The 25,874-nt window shown below is 48.3% G+C and overlaps 1 protein-coding gene across 6 annotated transcripts in view; it reads right to left on the bottom strand.

Moving 5' to 3' along the window:
• Positions 1 to 25,874, bottom strand: part of RANBP10 (RAN binding protein 10) — a 216,629-nt gene that overhangs the window by 10,100 nt on the left and 180,655 nt on the right. For 4 of the 6 annotated variants that reach the window (XM_075577139.1, XM_075577141.1, XM_075577138.1 and 1 more), the window contains exons 5-10: positions 13,696 to 13,718; positions 9,862 to 10,046; positions 9,342 to 9,454; positions 6,381 to 6,489; positions 5,857 to 6,005; positions 861 to 1,059 (exon numbers count right to left, since the gene is read on the bottom strand). In XM_075577139.1, coding sequence (XP_075433254.1) covers positions 861 to 1,059; positions 5,857 to 6,005; positions 6,381 to 6,489; positions 9,342 to 9,454; positions 9,862 to 10,046; positions 13,696 to 13,718 — 778 coding nt within the window. The remainder of the gene's footprint in view (positions 1 to 860; positions 1,060 to 5,856; positions 6,006 to 6,380; positions 6,490 to 9,341; positions 9,455 to 9,861; positions 10,047 to 13,695; positions 13,719 to 25,874) is intronic. The other 2 variants (XM_075577142.1, XM_075577143.1) reach the window with 1 other exon arrangement.

Genomic DNA, 25,874 nt, shown 5'->3' with positions numbered 1-25,874 from the left:
GTATCCGAGGAGAAGGAATTAAACAGGAAGGAAAAACACACAAGATAAGTAAAAAAAAAAAAAGTTTCACTATAAGGGCGATAAAATATTTCCAATGAACCGAACGACACCAATCTGTTTATTCCTGTATTTATTGGCTATGAGCGGGTGATGCCGCTACGTGACAATTGAAGGCAGAATATTTACGATACTCTGCGCCCTGTGTCTCTGGAAACGTTTCTCAGAGGGAGGGAGCTGTTAGCTCTCTAATCTAACCCGTGCGCGGCCAGCAACTCATTGAGTGCAAGGAACCAGCGGCAATGTAAAAGCAGGACTGGATCTCAAGTCATGGTGACATGTATAATAAAGAGAGTATAAAACCAGCACCGGATCAATATCGCTGGAAAAATACTCCGGCAACATTTCTACGAGCCCCAATAAAAGGAATCAATTCATAAAAAACTACCCCTGTACGTTTCTCCGTCATGTCCCATTTGCTTCTGCGTTTCTCTCTCCCACACGTCCTAGTGACCTGTTCCCTCTCTTCCCCCCCCCCCATGGCGCTCCACACCCTCCCTCTTCCACAGCATGGCGACCCGTTGCCCCTCCTTCCGCTCTCCTCCCACACCCGGGTGTCCCGCTCCCTACCCCTCCCCCTGGTGTTACGCCCACACCCTGGCAACCCCCTTCCTCTAGCGATCCGTACCTTCTCTCCCCCTCCCCCTTTCCCAAACCCAGACGCCCCCCTGTCCCTGGCGATCCGTACCTTCTCCCCTGCCCCTCCCCCTCGCGCTCCACTCCCCCTCCCCCTGGTGCCCGTTCCCTCTCTCCCAAGGAGTCGGAGCTGGTGTCACAGCGTGACGCTCTCGTGCTGAACGTACCTGCTCTCGTGGTTACTCGTGCTACTGTGCTGCTGCGATTTGGTGGAGTCTGTGGAGTTGGTTTCGGAGTAGTTCACTGAGGAGGGGGAGGAGGAGGAAGAAGAGGAGGATGAAGACGAGCTCAGGGCTGGGTATTTACTGTGCGACTGTTTGCTTTTCAGGGAGGCGACGCCGTTGCTGCAGGTTGGACTGTCAGCGCCTGTGGGTGGAACAAGGCGGCATGTGGGTCAGAGTAACACGCCCTCCCAGCTTCATAACGGGGGTATCTATACTGTCATCGGGTCTGTAACATTGTCACCTGACACACTGGAGGGCAGAAGTACGCTCAGCTTCACTGCTAGACCTCAGCCTGATGGAGCACATACAGTACGTGGTGTGAACACCGACTCTGAACGGGCAACTCTCCTTGTGACCTTGGGGAAGTCACCTCCTTTGGCTCCCCCTGCCTCTGGAACTGCACAAACCTGCCTAACAGTGAAGCTTCGAGATGAGCTCCCTGTGGAACGTCCTCACACACTACATATCAGCTCTGATCTCTCGCTATGACTCTGCGTGTCTCCTGCGCTCTACCCATCACTGTCTCCTTTCCACCGCCACTGCTCTCTCACCTTAAACCTTTTCCCCTCGCTGCCCCTTACCTGCAAGACTCCCTCACACTCAGTATATGCCAAGCACCCTCTCTCCCACCTTTAAGACAAACCTTAAAAACTCCCCTCTTAAATGAAGCATCCCAACAGCCTGCACTCATGGCTACTGTCCCACACCCACAGTCTCTCCTACCAAGCACTGTCATCTGCTGCACCTATTCCCTCGCCCGCTGTCTCTGTAACTCTCCCATCATACCACTTAGATTGTAAGCTCTGCGGGGCAGGGATTTCCTTTCCCATTGTCTGATGTTATTTGTTGCACTTAATGTACTATAATTGCCTGTACAGTATTGTCTCTCTTATAAAGCGCCACGTACAGCTGTGGGAGCTATATAAAGATATACACAAATATGAGAACACTGACTTTGAAGTGGGAGCCATGCAGGGTCAGATCACTTCCCAAAACAAAAGTTACCATTAACATATCATTAACATATCATTAACATATCACTGGGGATATCGCAATCCTTTTCTTTTAGATTGGACTTTACTATAGCACTGCAGCTCCTGTATGTAATGTGTTAACGTTATGAACCTGTCATTTATAAAAGGGGGGCTCAACTCCAGTCATCAAGCCCCCCAACAGGTTAGGTTTTCAGAATATCCCTGCTTCAGCACAGGTGGGTCAATCAGTCCCTGCTTCAGCACAGTTGGCGATCAGAGGCTCCTGAGCCACCTGTGCCGACGCTGGGATATCCTGAAAACCTGACCTGTTGGGGGGGCCTGAGGATTCAATAATGCCTACGATATCATATTGCTCCTTTCTGGCCATCATTTCAAGCCCCCCATTCTATCTGCCTGGCTTGGTGCATTAGCACGCACGCATTTAAGGTAACAGTGCGGACTGGTAACAATCTGCTCCTGCCCGTCTCCTCCCATTGATTTGAGTCTTCGGAGGTTTACTAGATACCGGTGGTCCTCGGTATCCGACGGTCCGTTTTCCATTGAACAGCGTGCCCGACGCCGCATTATGCAGTCCCGCTGGGCGCATTATCCGACGTGGGAACTGCTTATCCGACGCTCACCGCCACGGATTAACATGGACCTGCGATTCCGACGGCGGTTTGAAGGACGGATTCCGGCGGAAAAGCGAGGACCGCCTGTATTATCGGTATTTAATATGGGTGCCTCCCTGCTTACCCCATCCCCCCACGCCACTCCCGTGACCCTTTGCTATTTCTTCCCCAGCTTCTTTCAAGATTGCGGTTGCAATTCCAGTTCCCCCGGGACCTTCACATTCGTCGTGGATTTTGTTGCCTTTGCCACTTCTTCTGGAAGGGCACGTGGTACGTTATTGGTGGTTCCTTTTGCCTTTCCTCTGTTGGATTATGCCCTGTTTTATCTGTGTTGTACAATTTAACGAAGACGCCTTTAACCCTGTATGATCAGTCTTATAGTTGATCCATGGTCTTGTTTGGGTGCAATTAGCTTCTTCCCAATCATACATTGCTACTTTGTCTATGGAAGCTGTTGTTATTGTCACGCAGCAATGCTGCACCCCCCCTTTCCTTTTCTTATTTGTATATGTAAAGCGTGTGACTATGTATCATTTTCCATTATTTAAGCTGGCAATCATTTGGTGCTCCTGTTATAAATCTGCAAAAATCCTGCTTGTGTGCCTAACATAATGGCCGCCTTTCAGTTTCAATCAATCCTTCAGTCAGTGTAACTCAGCAGCTACGATGTATCCTGATATCACCAAGGTAACAGTATCCATTGTTCAGTTCGCAGCCCAAACTTCTGGGAACATTGGCAACCAAGTATCACAAACAGGAAAGTGTTGCAAAGATCTTGCACTGCTGGGGAGGTGTGCTAAAACCTGCTATAGGGATCAAAGGATGCTTTAAAGGAGCAATCCCAGCAATATCCAACATGTGTATTTTTTTTAAATAAATCAGTTCTGTAGTATTAGATAACATACCTTTATTTATTTATTAAACTCAATGCCATTTTTAATCAGTTTTAATATACTGAGCAGCCTTAGATTTCTAGAGCAGGCTTTAGTACATCCCCAGCAGTGCAAGATCTTTGTAACACTTTCCCGGTTGTGATAATTTGTTTACAATGTTCCCCGCAGTTTGAGCTGTAACAATAGATAGATACATTGTAGCTGCTGAGTTACCCTGAAGAATTTGAAACTGAAAGACAGCCATTAAGTGAACCCTGGGAAGCAGGATCTGTGCTGATCAATCAGAGGAGTATGAATCGATCGGCAGCTTAGGTAATTAGTTCTCAACATAGGTAATCAAAGGCTGCCTGTATTAAGGGAAAAAAATTTGATTTCCCTTTTTTTTTAAAAGACCCTTGGATTATCCAATACTACAGAGCTGGTTTACTTAAACAAAAAACATAAAATGTCATGTTTTGCTGCTTTCAATAATCTTCACCGTATCACAGTTACATTTTCTTACGTGTGCAGTGATGCGTCTGCGCATACTAAGTGTCCCTGCGCCAGCTGAAGCCATTTATCAGCTCCAGGTGAAATTCTCCGCTGGTATTCTCCAGATTATTGCTGTTTGTTTCTGTCTTAATCAGTTTTCTTCTTTCCATCGTCGCATTCAGATGTAATTTGCAGCAAACCAATTGGGGATCACTCCTCGTGTCAACACGGTTAAGGATTGTGCAGTGTTCAATCCCGTTTCTCGTTAGTTGGGATAGTGTTAATTTCAGTCTTGATTCCACTGGGTCCATTTTATATTTGGATTATTCTTGATTACTTCATGATGTAGAAGTTTTCACATTCTACCCATGTGTCTCCACGATCAGTCCTGTGGCTGTAACCATACTTACCAACTGATGCTTCAGCTTTCTGCTGGGCACCAATCTTTGCATTGAAATCTCCCATAATGATCTTGGTGACAATTTCAACTTTGTTGTTGAGTTGGTTGAGCTCATGGTAGACGTCTCCCACTTCATTGTCTGCGTGACTTGATGTTGGAGCGTACACTTCGATTATTGGAAGCCTGTAGCTCTGTCAACTGACGATTCTGGCTGCTTTTTCTGATGAACTTTTATATTCCACTGTGTTGTTTCTCCATCTCTTGTTAACAATGAAGCCTTCTCCACTGATTCTCCCATCATCTGTACCTCTGCAGTAGAAGAGGTGTCCGCTTTTGAGCTCAATGAGGCCTTCATCTTTTCTTACTTCACCAAAGCCAGTTAGAAATGGATTAACACACACGTTCCCAGCACGCTCAAACCCCAACACCCACCACATCATATTTATATATTTATGTCAAAAGGAGTGCTACCGAGCGTGGCAAATGTATACAACAACAGAAGGCAACAGTTGTTTGGAGGTAGGTGGCTCCTCCTTCCCAGAGCTCACCACTCCCGACCTTTTTAACTTGGGAGGTTTTTTCATTTTGCTGAATGGACAGGACTCACCGTGGTTATTTCACCTCATACAGAGGTAAAAGGGAAGGTTCACAGTGTAGTGTTAGGACCTGCATTATTTTGGTTATACCTTGACGTGGTATGCAGGCTTATGACGCTTTGGCCAAAGGGTTTAACTAAATAACCAAGAAAATATTATTATTATTGACGTATTTAAACTTTATACTTATTACCATATATGTTTTGTCAATTGGATGTAGCATTGGGCTCCCCTGTCTTTTGTTCTTCATCAAGGCCAACAATATCCCATTTAATCAAGTTCCCCTTCCAGTTCCTGCAGTGCTGCTGCACTGGAGAGAGTCCGGCAGGTGTAGGTAGCCAGATTGAGGTTTGAATGACGTTTGTTTAACCTTCAGGGATTCTTTGCACTCTTCGCCTTCATGTCTTTCTCCTGAGCGCTGTCACTCACAGGGACAATCCAGCCTCTGCAGAATGAGGGTCATTGCTTTACGGTGGGTTCTTTATTTGGGGGATGAGGGCTTACTTGCCATACTGGCCTCATTTGCATGTTGGCAAGTTCCTTTCCCACTTTAGCCGGTATATTGGTCAAGCTTTCATAGTATGGTTAAACCTGCCGGCACAAGTGCCACTAACATCTTCCTGAACACGTTGCCACTTTCCTGCCACTGAGTCAGCGAGATCAGGGTTTGAGAGATTTGCTGTGTGTGAAAAATAAGTAATCTACACGTTTCTCTGGTTAATTCCATCTTTATCTGCCAATAATTGTTCTTTGCCCTTAACCGGATGCCCTGTCGCCCTGCGTAAAGTGCTGTTTACTTATCACAAGAGATTTGATTGGTATAAAAATTGTGTCAACCACCTCCACTTAACCTATAACATGCCACTGCCGTTAGGTCTCTGGGATCCTGGTAGCGAAGGACCCTGGTGATAATACGGAGGACACACACAGGGCCTGAAGTTGGTGTCTGGGGTAGGATTTGGGTCAGAATTACCTGTGTTGTGGACGTGGGAGTTGTTGGTTCCATGCCGGGGGCTGAGGTTAGGGGAACCGGGGTAACTTTCCTGGGATTTAGGGCTTCGGGCGCTAAAACACCGGACCTCGCTGTCTGATCCGTTGACCATCTCAACAAACTGCCGACACCTAGAACACCGAGAGGAGAGGGCAGGGGTAAGAACCGGGTTTCCACCTGTAAAACGGCATGATCGCTCGTTTCGCCGAGAAAGTGCAATCCCTGCTAGTGTGCAAAAGATAAGATAAACCAAAAATAATTAACGTTGCAATCTGCACTACTTGAGACCGACAGGCAGAGATCCCCGTGACAGGCAGAGACCCCTCCCCCCGTGGCAGGCAGAGACACACACCCCCCCGTGACAGGCAGAGACCCTGCATTAGCATTCCCGGAACCAGGGATCTGCCGGAACGGAAATGATCAGGTCCGGAAGAATTGTGGCTTCCATCGTCTTCCTGCCTGTGGGTCTCTGCCTGTCCCATTCGGGGGGGGGGGGGGGTACTTACTTTAACATGAACAGGAGGTTGGGATTGTGATCTAGGAGTCCGGGGTAAAGTTGCTGCGTTGCTTCTATAGCTTCTCCGACCCGGCCTGCTAACACCAACTTCTGTATTCCTGCAAGCACAACACAGTGCGGTTACCAAGCATACACCACAACAACCTGCTGCGGCGGCTAATGGGGAGTGTGACCAAGTACGTCGTCACCGAAAGGGGGGTGGAATGGCCCCCCAGCAGAGGCGGTAGGGGCCAATACAGTAATGGAATTCAAACATGCTGCGGATACACAAGGCTACATCCTATATATTTATTGACAAAGTGGGTCCCAAGAGAACTCAAAAAAGTTCCTATATCTAGCACTCGCTGTAGCAAAATAGTAGGCGAGTGATTACTCCATGAGATTTAAATATCCCCAACAAAATGATGAGGCTAACCATCAGCTGACATACTGTATATGCAAAGTGACCTTACTTGTATTCTCAAAGGGGGGGGAAAATCAGATGTTTATTTGGTTCTAGAACAATTTTTTTCTTAAAATGAGATAGATCTAATAGAACAGATATGTCAGCTGATGGTTAGCCTCATCATTTTGTAGATAGAGATATATAATACACACACCCACTTTTTCCCCTCAATATAGAAATATAAAAGTAATAATACTTTGGGAAAACAATAAAAGCAGTGCCGCGCCTCGCGCCAGCGCACGGACAGGCGACAAAGGAAAAATTCATCCGACTTGTTTATTTTCTTAGCGATTTCTTCCCCGTAACGGACGACAACGTCTGGTTTTCGACTCCAGTTTATTCCAGGCTCGTTTATATTTTCTCTCAATTGTGTCTTATTCTTCAAAAATGAACCCAAAACCTAGTCTGACCCAGCTTCTCAGCCCCTCTCACTATCAGCAACGCTCGCAGAACCTTATCCGAGAATATGCCGATAACACCTCTGTAGTCTGCATGGAAAGCAGCCCTGTGCTGCCTGCTGGGGGGGACAAAGTGAGAATACACAGCAGGGGTTGCCGTGTGGGGACACAATGGACGTTTTTTGGGGCTGTTTAAATAAAAATCACAAAATCAACTACAGCTAGAAAAATAAATATTAAGGCGTCATTTGCTTTCTAGGTAATATTGAGGGCGCTGCTCCTTTAAGACCTATTCAAATAAACTTGGATTGTAAGCTCTTCAGGGCAGGGAATCCTTTCCGGATGTTATGTATGAAGCGCTCATTCCTAACATGTTGCGTGTGTTGCTGCCGTAACGTTCTGTGTACATGGATGGCGCTATATAAACAAACATATACCTACAAATGAAAGAAACATATATACGGTATATTAGATCAGGGGGTCTCTGGAGCTGAACCCCATTAATTACCGCTCCCGGGGACCCCCTGCTTCCTGAGATACAGACCTCTGCAGTTGCAGCCACTGTGATTAGTGACAGTATTGTGTGTTTCAGTGCTGTGTACCACTGGGCGCATTTGCACTTATCACTGTATGTCCTTGGCCACGTTGCGCCACGAGCACTTGTTGGTTTAGGTGGATGTCACAGAATAGCTCTGCCGCTGAGCAGCACGTGGTATGCGGGGGCCTCTGCGCGGGGAGAGCAGCGGGGGCCGCTGAGCAGCACGTGGTATGCGGGGGCCTCTGCGCGGGGAGAGCAGCGGGGGCCGCTGAGCAGCACGTGGTATGCGGGGGCCTCTGCGCGGGGGCCGCTGAGCAGCACGTGGTATGCGGGGGCCTCTGCGCGGGGAGAGCAGCGGGGGCCGCTGAGCAGCACGTGGTATGCGGGGGCCTCTGCGCGGGGAGAGCAGCGGGGGCCGCCGAGCAGCACTAGGTATGCGGGGGCCTCTGCGCGGGGGAGAGCAGCGGGGGCCGCCGAGCAGCACTAGGTATGCGGGGGCCTCTGCGCGGGGAGAGCAGCGGGGGCCGCTGAGCAGCACGTGGTATGCGGGGGCCTCTGCGCGGGGGAGAGCAGCGGGGGCCGCTGAGCAGCCCGTGGTATGCGGGGGCCTCTGCGCGGGGAGAGCAGCGGGGGCCGCTGAGCAGCACGTGGTATGCGGGGGACTCTGCGCGGGGAGAGCAGTGGGGGCCGCTGAGCAGCACGTGGTATGCGGGGGCCTCTGCGCGGGGAGAGCAGCGGGAGCCGCCGAGCAGCACTAGGTATGCGGGGGCCTCTGCGCGGGGGCCGCTGAGCAGCACGTGGTATGCGGGGGCCTCTGTGCGGGGGAGAGCAGCGGGGGCCGCTGAGCAGCACGTGGTATGCGGGGGCCTCTGCGCGGGGAGAGCAGCGGGGGCCGCTGAGCAGCACGTGGTATGCGGGGGCCTCTGCGCGGGGAGAGCAGCGGGGGCCGCTGAGCAGCACGTGGTATGCGGGGGCCTCTGCGCGGGGAGAGCAGCGGGGCCTCTTGCGCGGGGAGAGCAGCCAGGGGGCCTCTGCGCGGGGAGAGCAGCAGGGGGGGGGGGGGGCCTCTGCGCGGGGAGAGCAGGGGGGGCCTCTGCGCGGGGAGAGCAGCGGGGGGGGGGCCTCTGCACGGGGAGAGCAGCGGGGGGGGGGGGGCCTCTGCGCGGGGAGAGCAGCCGGGGGCCTCTGCGCGGGGAGAGCAACGGGGTGGGGGGGGCCTCTGCGCGGGGAGAGCAGCGGGGGGGGGGGGGGCCTCTGCGCGGGGAGAGCAGCCGGGGGCCTCTGAGCGGGGAGAGCAGCGGGTGGGGGGGGGCCTCTGCGCGGGGAGAGCAGGGGGGGGGGGGCCTCTGCGCGGGGAGAGCAGCCGGGGGCCTCTGCGCGGGGAGAGCAGCGGGGGGGGAGCCTCTGCGCGGGGAGAGCAGCGGGGGGGGGGGGGCCTCTGCGCGGGGAGAGCAGCCGGGGGCCTCTGCGCGGGGAGAGCAGCGGGGGGGGGGGGGCCTCTGCGCGGGGAGAGCAGCGGGGGGGGGGGGGGCCTCTGCGCGGGGAGAGCAGCGGGGGTCAATGTCTTACTTTGTCTGTTCTTTATGGAATTCTGTTCTTCCAGGATGCTGGTTTCCGTCACTCTGGCGAAGGCGGTGGCAGTAGCGCAGTACCCATGATGCACCAGGTAGGAAGATACCATACTAAAATAGGTACAGAAGAAAACAAACATTAGTTCCCACAATCAACTAAAGGCCTCATACGTCGACCAATACACATTACTGCAGGGGTACACACGTCCAGTCCTCAAACCCCCCCATCCAGTCAGGTTTCCGGGATATCCCTGCTTCAGCACAGATGGCTTAATCAGTGCCTGTCAGCACAGGTGGCTCAATCAGTGGCTCAGTCTTTGACTGAGCCGCCTGTGCTGAATCAGGGATATCCTTAAAAGCCAACCTGTTGTGTGTCCCTTGAGGACGGGTGTTTGCCGCACCCGGCTCTAACGCCATGTTGATGACCCCCAGTCCCGACAATTAGATAACAGAAAAGGGAGATCCCCAGAGCGCGGGCAGAGATCGGACCCGTGGGCCGCCCCGCTTTGCATAATTACTTCTGCAGCATCGCCTGCCACTCCCCCAGCCGGTCGCCGATGGGAAAGCGCTTGATGGTGCCCTGAATCTTCGCCCGCCACTCTCTCATGTAGTCCTCGATGTCAAACACGAAGGGCTGCTGCCCGAAGTTGGCATCCACGATCTCCCCTGGCGTCTGGAGGCCCACGGTGGGGTACAGGTTGGACTGTGAAGGGGGTGAGAGAAGAAGGGGCGTCAGACTTGGAGGGCCGGGAACGCATTCGGGAACCAGAATCGTGTGATCGGGGCGCTGTCCCCCTGGGAACACATGTGATCGGGGCGCTGTCCCCCTGGGAACAGATGTGATCGGGGCGCTGTCCCCCTGGGAACAGATGTGATCGGGGCGCTGTCCCCCTGGGAACAGATGTGATCGGGGCGCTGTCCCCCTGGGAACACATGTGATCGGGGCGCTGTCCCCCTGGGAACAGATGCGATCGGGACGCTGTCCCCCTGGGAACAGATGCGATCGGGGCGCTGTCCCCCTGGGAACAGATGTGATCGGGGCGCTGTCCCCCTGGGAACACATGTGATCGGGGCGCTGTCCCCTTGGGAACAGATGTGATCGGGGCGCTGTCCCCCTGGGAACACATGTGATCGGGACGCTGTCCCCCTGGGAACAGATGTGATCGGGGCGCTGTCCCCCTGGGAACAGATGTGATCGGGGCGCTGTCCCCCTGGGAACACATGTGATCGGGGCGCTGTCCCCCTGGGAACAGATGTGATCGGGACGCTGTCCCCCTGGGAACAGATGTGATCGGGGCGCTGTCCCCCTGGGAACAGATGTGATCGGGACGCTGTCCCCCTGGGAACAGATGTGATCGGGGCGCTGTCCCCCTGGGAACAGATGTGATCGGGACGCTGTCCCCCTGGGAACACATGTGATCGGGGCGCTGTCCCCCTGGGAACAGATGTGATCGGGACGCTGTCCCCCTGGGAACAGATGTGATCGGGACGCTGTCCCCCTGGGAACAGATGTGATCGGGACGCTGTCCCCCTGGGAACAGATGTGATCGGGGCGCTGTCCCCCTGGGAACAGATGTGATCGGGGCGCTGTCCCCCTGGGAACAGATGTGATCGGGGCGCTGTCCCCCTGGGAACACATGTGATCGGGGCGCTGTCCCCCTGGGAACAGATGCGATCGGGGCGCTGTCCCCCTGGGAACAGATGCGATCGGGGCGCTGTCCCCCTGGGAACAGATGCGATCGGGGCGCTGTCCCCCTGGGAACAGATGCGATCGGGACGCTGTCCCCCTGGGAACAGATGTGATCGGGACGCTGTCCCCCTGGGAACACATGTGATCGGGGCGCTGTCCCCCTGGGAACAGATGTGATCGGGGCGCTGTCCCCCTGGGAACAGATGTGATCGGGGCGCTGTCCCCCTGGGAACAGATGTGATCGGGGCGCTGTCCCCCTGGGAACAGATGTGATCGGGGCGCTGTCCCCCTGGGAACAGATGTGATCGGGACGCTGTCCCCCTGGGAACAGATGTGATCGGGGCGCTGTCCCCCTGGGAACAGATGCGATCGGGGCGCTGTCCCCCTGGGAACAGATGCGATCGGGGCGCTGTCCCCCTGGGAACAGATGTGATCGGGGCGCTGTCCCCCTGGGAACAGATGTGATCGGGGCGCTGTCCCCCTGGGAACAGATGTGATCGGGGCGCTGTCCCCCTGGGAACAGATGTGATCGGGGCGCTGTCCCCCTGGGAACAGATGTGATCGGGGCGCTGTCCCCCTGGGAACAGATGTGATCGGGGCGCTGTCCCCCTGGGAACAGATGCGATCGGGGCGCTGTCCCCCTGGGAACAGATGTGATCGGGGCGCTGTCCCCCTGGGAACACATGTGATCGGGGCGCTGTCCCCCTGGGAACAGATGCGATCGGGACGCTGTCCCCCTGGGAACAGATGCGATCGGGGCGCTGTCCCCCTGGGAACAGATGTGATCGGGGCGCTGTCCCCCTGGGAACAGATGTGATCGGGGCGCTGTCCCCCTGGGAACAGATGCGATCGGGGCGCTGTCCCCCTGGGAACAGATGTGATCGGGGCGCTGTCCCCCTGGGAACAGATGTGATCGGGGCGCTGTCCCCCTGGGAACAGATGTGATCGGGGCGCTGTCCCCCTGGGAACACATGTGATCGGGACGCTGTCCCCCTGGGAACAGATGCGATCGGGGCGCTGTCCCCCTGGGAACAGATGTGATCGGGGCGCTGTCCCCCTGGGAACAGATGCGATCGGGGCGCTGTCCCCCTGGGAACAGATGTGATCGGGGCGCTGTCCCCCTGGGAACAGATGTGATCGGGGCGCTGTCCCCCTGGGAACAGATGTGATCGGGGCGCTGTCCCCCTGGGAACAGATGCGATCGGGGCGCTGTCCCCCTGGGAACAGATGTGATCGGGGCGCTGTCCCCCTGGGAACAGATGCGATCGGGGCGCTGTCCCCCTGGGAACAGATGTGATCGGGGCGCTGTCCCCCTGGGAACAGATGTGATCGGGGCGCTGTCCCCCTGGGAACAGATGTGATCGGGGCGCTGTCCCCCTGGGAACACATGTGATCGGGACGCTGTCCCCCTGGGAACAGATGCGATCGGGGCGCTGTCCCCCTGGGAACACATGTGATCGGGGCGCTGTCCCCTTGGGAACAGATGTGATCGGGGCGCTGTCCCCCTGGGAACACATGTGATCGGGGCGCTGTCCCCTTGGGAACAGATGTGATCGGGGCGCTGTCCCCCTGGGAACAGATGTGATCGGGGCGCTGTCCCCCTGGGAACACATGTGATCGGGGCGCTGTCCCCCTGGGAACAGATGTGATCGGGGCGCTGTCCCCTTGGGAACAGATGTGATCGGGGCGCTGTCCCCCTGGGAACAGATGTGATCGGGGCGCTGTCCCCCTGGGAACAGATGTGATCGGGGCGCTGTCCCCCTGGGAACAGATGTGATCGGGGCGCTGTCCCCCTGGGAACAGATGTGATCGGGGCGCTGTCCCCCTGGGAACAGATGTGATCGGGGCGCTGTCCCCCTGGGAACACATGTGATCGGGGCGCTGTCCCCCTGGGAACAGATGCGATCGGGGCGCTGTCCCCCTGGGAACACATGTGATCGGGGCGCTGTCCCCCTGGGAACAGATGTGATCGGGGCGCTGTCCCCCTGGGAACAGATGCGATCGGGACGCTGTCCCCCTGGGAACAGATGCGATCGGGGCGCTGTCCCCCTGGGAACAGATGTGATCGGGGCGCTGTCCCCCTGGGAACAGATGCGATCGGGACGCTGTCCCCCTGGGAACAGATGCGATCGGGGCGCTGTCCCCCTGGGAACAGATGTGATCGGGGCGCTGTCCCCCTGGGAACAGATGTGATCGGGGCGCTGTCCCCCTGGGAACAGATGTGATCGGGACGCTGTCCCCCTGGGAACAGATGTGATCGGGACGCTGTCCCCCTGGGAACACATGTGATCGGGGCGCTGTCCCCCTGGGAACAGATGTGATCGGGACGCTGTCCCCCTGGGAACAGATGTGATCGGGACGCTGTCCCCCTGGGAACACATGTGATCGGGGCGCTGTCCCCCTGGGAACACATGTGATCGGGGCGCTGTCCCCCTGGGAACACATGTGATCGGGGCGCTGTCCCCCTGGGAACAGATGTGATCGGGAGTGTGACTATTCTGAATTTTGTGCAGAGATACCAAGAAAAAGGTTTCAAATACGAGCAGAATAAGAGTCTTCCTGTCAGCCTCACATTTTGGGAGCCCCGGAAAGCCAAATTGTGAGGCTGCACTCACTGCAATAAATACAAGAATAACCCCCCCCCCCCCCCCCATATACTCACGGGAAGGTCTGTAAAAGCGATACCTGGGGAAGAGAAAGAGTACACATTACTAAGCGCGGCTTCCGCTGCAAAGGCGATAATACAACAGTATTGTCTGTCTGTAACGCCACTAATGTACATAACAAATATACATAACAAACCATACAAGTAACATAAAGGGAATACGCGCTTCAGACATAAAAAGTAACATTTAGGAAAAGGAGTCCCTGCCCCGAAGAGCTTACAATCTAATTGACTTAGCAAGTCACCAGTGCACAATATTACAAACTGCACTAATACGTACATCCCTAGGTATAACACGTACATCCCTAGGTATAACACGTACATCCCTAGGTATAACACGTACATCCCTAGGTATAACACGTACATCCCTAGGTATAACACGTACATCCCTAGGTATAACACGTACATCCCTAGGTATAACACGTACATCCCTAGGTATAACACGTACATCCCTAGGTATAACACGTACATCCCTAGGTATAACACGTACATCCCTAGGTATAAAACGTACATCCCTAGGTATAACACGTACATCCCTAGGTATAACACGTACATCCCTAGGTATAACACGTTCATCCCTAGGTATAACACGTACATCCCTAGGTATAACACGTACATCCCTAGGTATAACACGTACATCCCTAGGTATAACACGTACATCCCTAGGTATAACACGTACATCCCTAGGTATAACACGTACATTCCTAGGTATAACACGTTCATCCCTAGGTATAACACGTACATCCCTAGGTATAACACGTACATCCCTAGGTATAACACGTACATCCCTAGGTATAAAACGTACATCCCTAGGTATAACACGTACATCCCTAGGTATAACACGTACATCCCTAGGTATAACACGTACATTCCTAGGTATAACACGTTCATCCCTAGGTATAACACGTACATCCCTAGGCGTAACACGTACATCCCTAGGCGTAACACGTACATCCCTAGGCGTAACACGTACATCCCTAGGTGTAACACGTACATCCCTAGGTATAACACGTACATCCCTAGGTGTAACACGTACATCCCTAGGTATAACACGTACATCCCTAGGTATAACACGTACATCCCTAGGTATAACACGTACATCCCTAGGTATAACACGTACATCCCTAGGTATAACACGTACATCCCTAGGTATAACACGTACATCCCTAGGTATAACACGTACATCCCTAGGTATAACACGTACATCCCTAGGTATAACACGTACATCCCTAGGTATAACACGTACATCCCTAGGTATAACACGTACATCCCTAGGTATAACACGTACATCCCTAGGTATAACACGTACATCCCTAGGTATAACACGTACATCCCTAGGTATAACACGTACATCCCTAGGTATAACACGTACATCCCTAGGTATAACACGTACATCCCTAGGTATAACACGTACATCCCTAGGTATAACACGTACATCCCTAGGTATAACACGTACATCCCTAGGTATAACACGTACATCCCTAGGTATAACACGTACATCCCTAGGTATAACACGTACATCCCTAGGTATAACACGTACATCCCTAGGTATAACACGTACATCCCTAGGTATAACACGTACATTCCTAGGTATAACACGTACATCCCTAGGTATAACACGTACATCCCTAGGTATAACACGTACATCCCTAGGTATAACACGTACATCCCTAGGTATAACACGTACATCCCTAGGTATAACACGTACATCCCTAGGTATAACACGTACATCCCTAGGTATAACACGTACATCCCTAGGTATAACACGTACATCCCTAGGTATAACACGTACATTCCTAGGTATAACACGTACATCCCTAGGTATAACACGTACATCCCTAGGTATAACACGTACATCCCTAGGTATAACACGTACATCCCTAGGTATAACACGTACATCCCTAGGTATAACACGTACATCCCTAGGTATAACACGTACATCCCTAGGTATAATACGTACATTCCTAGGTATAACACGTAAATCCCTAGGTGGCGACGCTTAGCCTGCCCAACATATGTTTCACCGTTGTTCACTTTGGTTCACGTTAGTTTTTGCTGCAATAAATATATTTTAATCATTTATTAATAATAGTAATTTTTAATATAGGTATAGGTGTTTTCTTGTGCGGCTAATAGGGAGCTTTCTTTGCTCATAATACGTACATCCCTAGGTATAACGCGTACATCCCTAGGTATAACACGTACATCCCTAGGTATAACACGTACATCCCTAGGTATAACACGTACATCCCTAGGTATAACACGTACATCCCTAGGTATAACACGTACATCCCTAGGTATAACACGTACATCCCTAGGTATAACACGTACATCCCTAGGTATAACACGTACATCCCTAGGTATAACACGTACATCCCTAGGTATAACACGTACATCCCTAGGTATAACACGTACATCCCTAGGTATAACACGTACATCCCTAGGTATAACACGTACATCCCTAGGTATAACACGTACATCCCTAGGTATAACACGTACATCCCTAGGTATAACACGTACATCCCTAGGTATAACACGTACATTCCTAGGTATAACACGTACATCCCTAGGTATAACACGTACATTCCTAGGTATAACACGTACATCCCTAGGTATAACACGTACATTCCTAGGTATAACACGTACATCCCTAGGTATAACACGTACATCCCTAGGTATAACACGTACATCCCTAGGTATAACACGTACATCCCTAGGTATAACACGTACATTCCTAGGTATAACACGTACATCCCTAGGTATAACACGTTCATCCCTAGGTATAATACGTACATCCCTAGGTATAATACGTACATCCCTAGGTATAATACGTTCATCCCTAGGTATAATACGTACATCCCTAGGTATAATACGTACATTCCTAGGTATAACACGTTCATCCCTAGGTATAATACGTACATCCCTAGGTATAATACGTTCATCCCTAGGTATAATACGTACATTCCTAGGTATAACACGTTCATCCCTAGGTATAATACGTACATCCCTAGGTATAATACGTACATCCCTAGGTATAACACGTACATCCCTAGGTATAATACGTACATCCCTAGGTATAACACGTACATCCCTAGGTATAACACGTACATCCCTAGGTATAACACGTACATCCCTAGGTATCACACGTACATCCCTAGGTATAACACGTACATCCCTAGGTATAACACGTACATCCCTAGGTATAACACGTACATCCCTAGGTATAACACGTACATTCCTAGGTATAACACGTACATCCCTAGGTATAACACGTACATCCCTAGGTATAACACGTACATCCCTAGGTATAATACGTACATTCCTAGGTATAACACGTTCATCCCTAGGTATAACACGTACATCCCTAGGTATAATACGTACATTCCTAGGTATAATACGTTCATCCCTAGGTATAACACGTACATTCCTAGGTATAATACGTTCATCCCTAGGTATAATACGTACATTCCTAGGTATAACACGTACATCCCTAGGTATAACACGTACATCCCTAGGTATAACACGTACATCCCTAGGTATAATACGTACATTCCTAGGTATAACACGTTCATCCCTAGGTATAACACGTACATCCCTAGGTATAATACGTACATTCCTAGGTATAATACGTTCATCCCTAGGTATAACACGTACATTCCTAGGTATAATACGTTCATCCCTAGGTATAACACGTACATTCCTAGGTATAACACGTACATCCCTAGGTATAATACGTATATTCCTAGGTATAACACGTTCATCCCTAGGTATAACACGTACATCCCTAGGTATAACACGTACATCCCTAGGTATAACACGTACATCCCTAGGTATAACACGTACATCCCTAGGTATAACACGTACATCCCTAGGTATAACACGTACATCCCTAGGTATAACACGTACATCCCTAGGTATAACACGTACATCCCTAGGTATAACACGTACATCCCTAGGTATAACACGTTCATCCCTAGGTATAATACGTACATTCCTAGGTATAACACGTACATCCCTAGGTATAACACGTACATTCCTAGGTATAACACGTACATCCCTAGGTATAATACGTACATTCCTAGGTATAATACGATCATCCCTAGGTATAACACGTACATCCCTAGGTATAACACGTACATCCCTAGGTATAACACGTACATCCCTAGGTATAACACGTACATTCCAAGGTATAATACGTTCATCCCTAGGTATAATACGTACATCCCTAGGTATAACACGTACATCCCTAGGTATAACACGTACATCCCTAGGTATAACACGTTCATCCCTAGGTATAACACGTACATCCCTAGGTATAACACGTACATCCCTAGGTATAACACGTACATCCCTAGGTATAACACGTACATCCCTAGGTATAACACGTTCATCCCTAGGTATAACACGTACATCCCTAGGTATAACACGTACATCCCTAGGTATAACACGTACATCCCTAGGTATAACACGTACATCCCTAGGTATAACACGTACATCCCTAGGTATAACACGTTCATCCCTAGGTATAACACGTACATCCCTAGGTATAACACGTACATCCCTAGGTATAACACGTACATCCCTAGGTATAACACGTACATCCCTAGGTATAACACGTTCATCCCTAGGTATAACACGTACATCCCTAGGTATAACACGTACATTCCTAGGTATACACGTACATCCCTAGGTATAACACGTACATCCCTAGGTATAACACGTACATTCCTAGGTATAACACGTACATCCCTAGGTATAAGACGTACATCCCTAGGTATAAGACGTACATCCCTAGGTATAAGACGTACATCCCTAGGTATAACACGTTCATCCCTAGGTATAACACGTACATCCCTAGGTATAACACGTACATCCCTAGGTATAACACGTACATCCCTAGGTATAACACGTACATCCCTAGGTATAACACGTACATCCCTAGGTATAACACGTACATCCCTAGGTATAACACGTACATCCCTAGGTATAACACGTACATCCCTAGGTATAACACGTACATCCCTAGGTATAATACGTACATAGGAAGGTAGAATGGCCTAAAAAGGTCAAGTTGTGCGCCTTGCACTACACCAATGAAGATATGGGGAACCAATAAATTGTGAATGTGTGGTGACGGAACAAAAACTGCAATAAAGGGTGCGGAGGTGGTGCTGGCAGGGATGGGGTTAATGATGAGCAAAGAAAAGAAAGAAAGCTCCCTAATAGCCGCACAAGAAAACACCTATACCTATATTAAAAATTACTATTATTAATAAATGATTAAAATATATTTATTGCAGCAAAAACTAACATGAACCAAAGTGATTAAAATAAATTAAAAAACGGAGGAGGTAACTGTGTGCCTAGTTCAAACTAACAGTGTATGCTAGGAATAACTATTTTAAATTAGAATGTCCCACTGCTATATGATTATACTAACAGTGGTAGTTATACCAATACAGTTCTATGTAGTTTGAGGACTACACCTAAATGGAGAGTATAGCTAAATATAGTGTGTGCGCTCAAAATAATGTGGTATATTTGTTGAGCCAGCTAATGCTAGTATACGGATATATACACACACATATGTACCAGACCAACAGGTTCAAAGGTAAATGAACCTAGAGGTCTGTCATGATTAGCAAAACAGCTATTTCAAGATCACAAAGTATGTGTCTTGTACTCGGAACCATGACAAATAGGAGAGTAGTCAGAGTGTTGTGCTTCCTTTAGAAGGCTCCGAAAAACTCTAACTGAGAAAAGGCAACAGTCCTCTCCGAAATAGCCAGCGCACTAGGTGGTGACGCTTAGCCTGCCCAACATATGTTTCACCGTTGTTCACTTTGGTTCACGTTAGTTTTTGCTGCAATAAATATATTTTAATCATTTATTAATAATAGTAATTTTTAATATAGGTATAGGTGTTTTCTTGTGCGGCTAATAAGGAGCTTTCTTTGCTCATAATACGTACATCCCTAGGTATAACACGTACATCCCTAGGTATAACACGTACATCCCTAGGTATAACACGTACATCCCTAGGTATAACACGTACATCCCTAGGTATAACACGTACATTCCTAGGTATAACACGTACATTCCTAGGTATAACACGTACATCCCTAGGTATAACACGTACATTCCTAGGTATAACACGTACATTCCTAGGTATAACACGTACATCCCTAGGTATAACACGTACATCCCTAGGTATAACACGTACATCCCTAGGTATAATACGTTCATCCCTAGGTATAATACGTACATCCCTAGGTATAACACGTACATCCCTAGGTATAACACGTACATTCCTAGGTATAACACGTTCATCCCTAGGTATAACACGTACATCCCTAGGTATAACACGTTCATCCCTAGGTATAACACGTACATTCCTAGGTATAACACGTACATCCCTAGGTATAACACGTACATTCCTAGGTATAACACGTTCATCCCTAGGTATAACACGTACATCCCTAGGTATAACACGTTCATCCCTAGGTATAACACGTACATTCCTAGGTATAACACGTACATCCCTAGGTATAACACGTACATTCCTAGGTATAACACGTACATTCCTAGGTATAACACGTTCATCCCTAGGTATAATACGTTCATCCCTAGGTATAACACGTTCATCCCTAGGTATAATACGTACATCCCTAGGTATAATACGTACATCCCTAGGTATAACACGTACATTCCTAGGTATAACACGTACATCCCTAGGTATAACACGTACATTCCTAGGTATAACACGTACATTCCTAGGTATAATACGTACATCCCTAGGTATAACACGTACATCCCTCGGTATAACACGTTCATCCCTAGGTATAACACGTACATTCCTAGGTATAACACGTTCATCCCTAGGTATAACACGTACATCCCTAGGTATAACACGTACATCCCTAGGTATAACACGTACATTCCTAGGTATAATACGTACATCCCTAGGTATAACACGTACATTCCTAGGTATAACACGTTCATCCCTAGGTATAACACGTACATCCCTAGGTATAACACGTACATCCCTAGGTATAACACGTACATTCCTAGGTATAATACGTACATCCCTAGGTATAACACGTACATTCCTAGGTATAACACGTTCATCCCTAGGTATAACACGTACATCCCTAGGTATAACACGTACATCCCTAGGTATAATACGTACATCCCTAGGTATAACACGTACATCCCTAGGTATAACACGTTCATCCCTAGGTATAACACGTACATCCCTAGGTATAACACGTACATCCCTAGGTATAACACGTACATCCCTAGGTATAACACGTTCATCCCTAGGTATAACACGTTCATCCCTAGGTATAACACGTACATCCCTAGGTATAACACGTACATCCCTAGGTATAACACGTTCATCCCTAGGTATAACACGTACATCCCTAGGTATAACACGTTCATCCCTAGGTATAACACGTACATCCCTAGGTATAACACGTACATCCCTAGGTATAACACGTACATCCCTAGGTATAACACGTACATCCCTAGGTATAACACGTACATCCCTAGGTATAACACGTACATCCCTAGGTATAACACGTACATTCCTAGGTATAACACGTACATCCCTAGGTATAAGACGTACATTCCTAGGTATAACACGTACATCCCTAGGTATAACACGTACATCCCTAGGTATAACACGTACATCCCTAGGTATAACACGTACATCCCTAGGTATAACACGTACATCCCTAGGTATAACACGTACATCCCTAGGTATAACACGTACATCCCTAGGTATAACACGTACATCCCTAGGTATAACACGTACATCCCTAGGTATAACACGTACATCCCTAGGTATAACACGTACATCCCTAGGTATAACACGTACATCCCTAGGTATAACACGTACATCCCTAGGTATAACACGTACATCCCTAGGTATAACACGTACATCCCTAGGTATAACACGTACATCCCTAGGTATAACACGTACATCCCTAGGTATAACACGTACATCCCTAGGTATAACACGTACATCCCTAGGTATAACACGTACATCCCTAGGTATAACACGTACATCCCTAGGTATAACACGTACATCCCTAGGTATAACACGTACATCCCTAGGTATAACACGTACATCCCTAGGTATAACACGTACATCCCTAGGTATAACACGTACATCCCTAGGTATAACACGTACATCCCTAGGTATAACACGTACATCCCTAGGTATAACACGTACATCCCTAGGTATAACACGTACATCCCTAGGTATAACACGTACATCCCTAGGTATAACACGTACATCCCTAGGTATAACACGTACATCCCTAGGTATAACACGTACATCCCTAGGTATAACACGTACATCCCTAGGTATAACACGTACATCCCTAGGTATAACACGTACATCCCTAGGTATAACACGTACATCCCTAGGTATAATACGTTCATCCCTAGGTATAACACGTACATCCCTAGGTATAACACGTACATCCCTAGGTATAACACGTACATCCCTAGGTATAACACGTACATCCCTAGGTATAATACGTACATAGGAAGGTAGAATGGCCTAAAAAGGTCAAGTTGTGCGCCTTGCACTACACCAATGAAGATATGGGGAACCAATAAATTGTGAATGTGTGGTGACGGAACAAAAACTGCAATAAAGGGTGCGGAGGTGGTGCTGGCAGGGATGGGGTTAATGATGAGCAAAGAAAAGAAAGAAAGCTCCCTAATAGCCGCACAAGAAAACACCTATACCTATATTAAAAATTACTATTATTAATAAATGATTAAAATATATTTATTGCAGCAAAAACTAACATGAACCAAAGTGATTAAAATAAATTAAAAAACGGAGGAGGTAACTGTGTGCCTAGTTCAAACTAACAGTGTATGCTAGGAATAACTATTTTAAATCAGAATGTCCCACTGCTATATGATTATACTAACAGTGGTAGTTATACCAATACAGTTCTATGTAGTTTGAGGACTACACCTAAATGGAGAGTATAGCTAAATATAGTGTGTGCGCTCAAAATAATGTGGTATATTTGTTGAGCCAGCTAATGCTAGTATACGGATATATACACACACATATGTACCAGACCAACAGGTTCAAAGGTAAATGAACCTAGAGGTCTGTCATGATTAGCAAAACAGCTATTTCAAGATCACAAAGTATGTGTCTTGTACTCGGAACCATGACAAATAGGAGAGTAGTCAGTGTTGTGCTTCCTTTAGAAGGCTCCGAAACACTCTAACTGAGAAAAGGCAACAGTCCTCTCCGAAATAGCCAGCGCACTATGTGGTGACGCTTAGCCTGCCCAACATATGTTTCACCGTTGTTCACTTTGGTTCACGTTAGTTTTTGCTGCAATAAATATATTTTAATCATTTATTAATAATAGTAATTTTTAATATAGGTATAGGTGTTTTCTTGTGCGGCTAATAAGGAGCTTTCTTTGCTCATAATACGTACATCCCTAGGTATAACACGTACATCCCTAGGTATAACACGTACATCCCTAGGTATAACACGTACATTCCTAGGTATAATACGTACATCCCTAGGTATAATACGTTCATCCCTAGGTATAACACGTACATCCCTAGGTATAACACGTACATTCCTAGGTATAACACGTACATCCCTAGGTATAATACGTACATTCCTAGGTATAACACGTACATTCCTAGGTATAACACGTACATCCCTAGGTATAACACGTACATTCCTAGGTATAACACGTACATTCCTAGGTATAACACGTACATCCCTAGGTAAAACACGTACATCCCTAGGTATAACACGTACATCCCTAGGTATAACACGTACATCCCTAGGTATAATACGTTCATCCCTAGGAATAATACGTACATCCCTAGGTATAACACGTACATTCCTAGGTATAACACGTTCATCCCTAGGTATAACACGTACATCCCTAGGTATAACACGTTCATCCCTAGGTATAACACGTACATTCCTAGGTATAACACGTACATCCCTAGGTATAACACGTACATTCCTAGGTATAACACGTTCATCCCTAGGTATAACACGTACATCCCTAGGTATAACACGTTCATCCCTAGGTATAACACGTACATTCCTAGGTATAACACGTACATTCCTAGGTATAACACGTTCATCCCTAGGTATAACACGTTCATCCCTAGGTATAATACGTTCATCCCTAGGTATAACACGTTCATCCCTAGGTATAATACGTACATCCCTAGGTATAATACGTACATCCCTAGGTATAACACGTACATTCCTAGGTATAACACGTACATCCCTAGGTATAACACGTACATTCCTAGGTATAATACGTACATCCCTAGGTATAACACGTACTTCCCTAGGTATAATACGTTCATCCCTAGGTATAACACGTTCATCCCTAGGTATAACACGTACATTCCTAGGTATAACACGTTCATCCCTAGGTATAATACGTACATCCCTAGGTATAACACGTACATCCCTAGGTATAACACGTTCATCCCTAGGTATAACACGTACATCCCTAGGTATAACACGTACATCCCTAGGTATAACACGTTCATCCCTAGGTATAACACGTACATCCCTAGGTATAACACGTACATCCCTAGGTATAACACGTTCATCCCTAGGTATAACACGTTCATCCCTAGGTATAACACGTACATCCCTAGGTATAAGACGTACATCCCTAGGTATAAGACGTACATCCCTAGGTATAACACGTACATTCCTAGGTATAACACGTACATCCCTAGGTATAACACGTACATCCCTAGGTATAACACGTACATCCCTAGGTATAACACGTTCATCCCTAGGTATAATACGTACATCCCTAGGTATAACACGTACATCCCTAGGTATAACACGTACATCCCTAGGTATAACACGTACATCCCTAGGTATAACACGTACATCCCTAGGTATAACACGTACATCCCTAGGTATAACACGTACATTCCTAGGTATAACACGTACATCCCTAGGTATAAGACGTACATCCCTAGGTATAAGACGTACATCCCTAGGTATAAGACGTACATTTCTAGGTATAACACGTACATCCCTAGGTATAACACGTACATCCCTAGGTATAATACGTACATCCCTAGGTATAACACGTACATCCCTAGGTATAACACGTACATCCCTAGGTATAACACGTACATTCCTAGGTATAACACGTACATCCCTAGGTATAACACGTACATTCCTAGGTATAACACGTACATCCCTAGGTATAACACGTACATTCCTAGGTATAACACGTACATCCCTAGGTATAACACGTACATCCCTAGGTATAACACGTACATCCCTAGGTATAACACGTACATCCCTAGGTATAACACGTACATCCCTAGGTATAACACGTACATTCCTAGGTATAACACGTACATCCCTAGGTATAACACGTACATCCCTAGGTATAATACGTACATTCCTAGGTATAACACGTAAATCCCTAGGTGGTGACGCTTAGCCTGCCCAACATATGTTTCACCGTTGTTCACTTTGGGTCACGTTAGTTTTTGCTGCAATAAATATATTTTAATCATTTATTAATAACAGTAATTTTTAATATAGGTATAGGTGTTTTCTTGTGCGGCTAATAAGGAGCTTTCTTTCTTTGCTCATAACACGTACATCCCTAGGTATAACACGTACATCCCTAGGTATAACACGTACATCCCTAGGTATAACACGTACATTCCTAGGTATAACACGTACATCCCTAGGTATAACACGTACATTCCTAGGTATAACACGTACATCCCTAGGTATAACACGTACATCCCTAGGTATAACACGTACATCCCTAGGTATAACACGTACATCCCTAGGTATAATACGTACATTCCTAGGTATAACACGTAAATCCCTAGGTGGTGACGCTTAGCCTGCCCAACATATGTTTCACCGTTGTTCACTTTGGGTCACGTTAGTTTTTGCTGCAATAAATATATTTTAATCATTTATTAATAATAGTAATTTTTAATATAGGTATAGGTGTTTTCTTGTGCGGCTAATAAGGAGCTTTCTTTCTTTGCTCATAACACGTACATCCCTAGGTATAACACGTACATCCCTAGGTATAACACGTACATTCCTAGGTATAACACGTACATCCCTAGGTATAACACGTACATTCCTAGGT

This window comes from Ascaphus truei, chromosome 19 (assembly GCF_040206685.1).
Source record: "Ascaphus truei isolate aAscTru1 chromosome 19, aAscTru1.hap1, whole genome shotgun sequence".
NCBI lineage: Eukaryota > Metazoa > Chordata > Amphibia > Anura > Ascaphidae > Ascaphus > Ascaphus truei.
The sequence above is the reverse complement of the archived record's forward strand: the minus strand, read 5'-3'. Positions and strand labels throughout refer to the sequence as shown.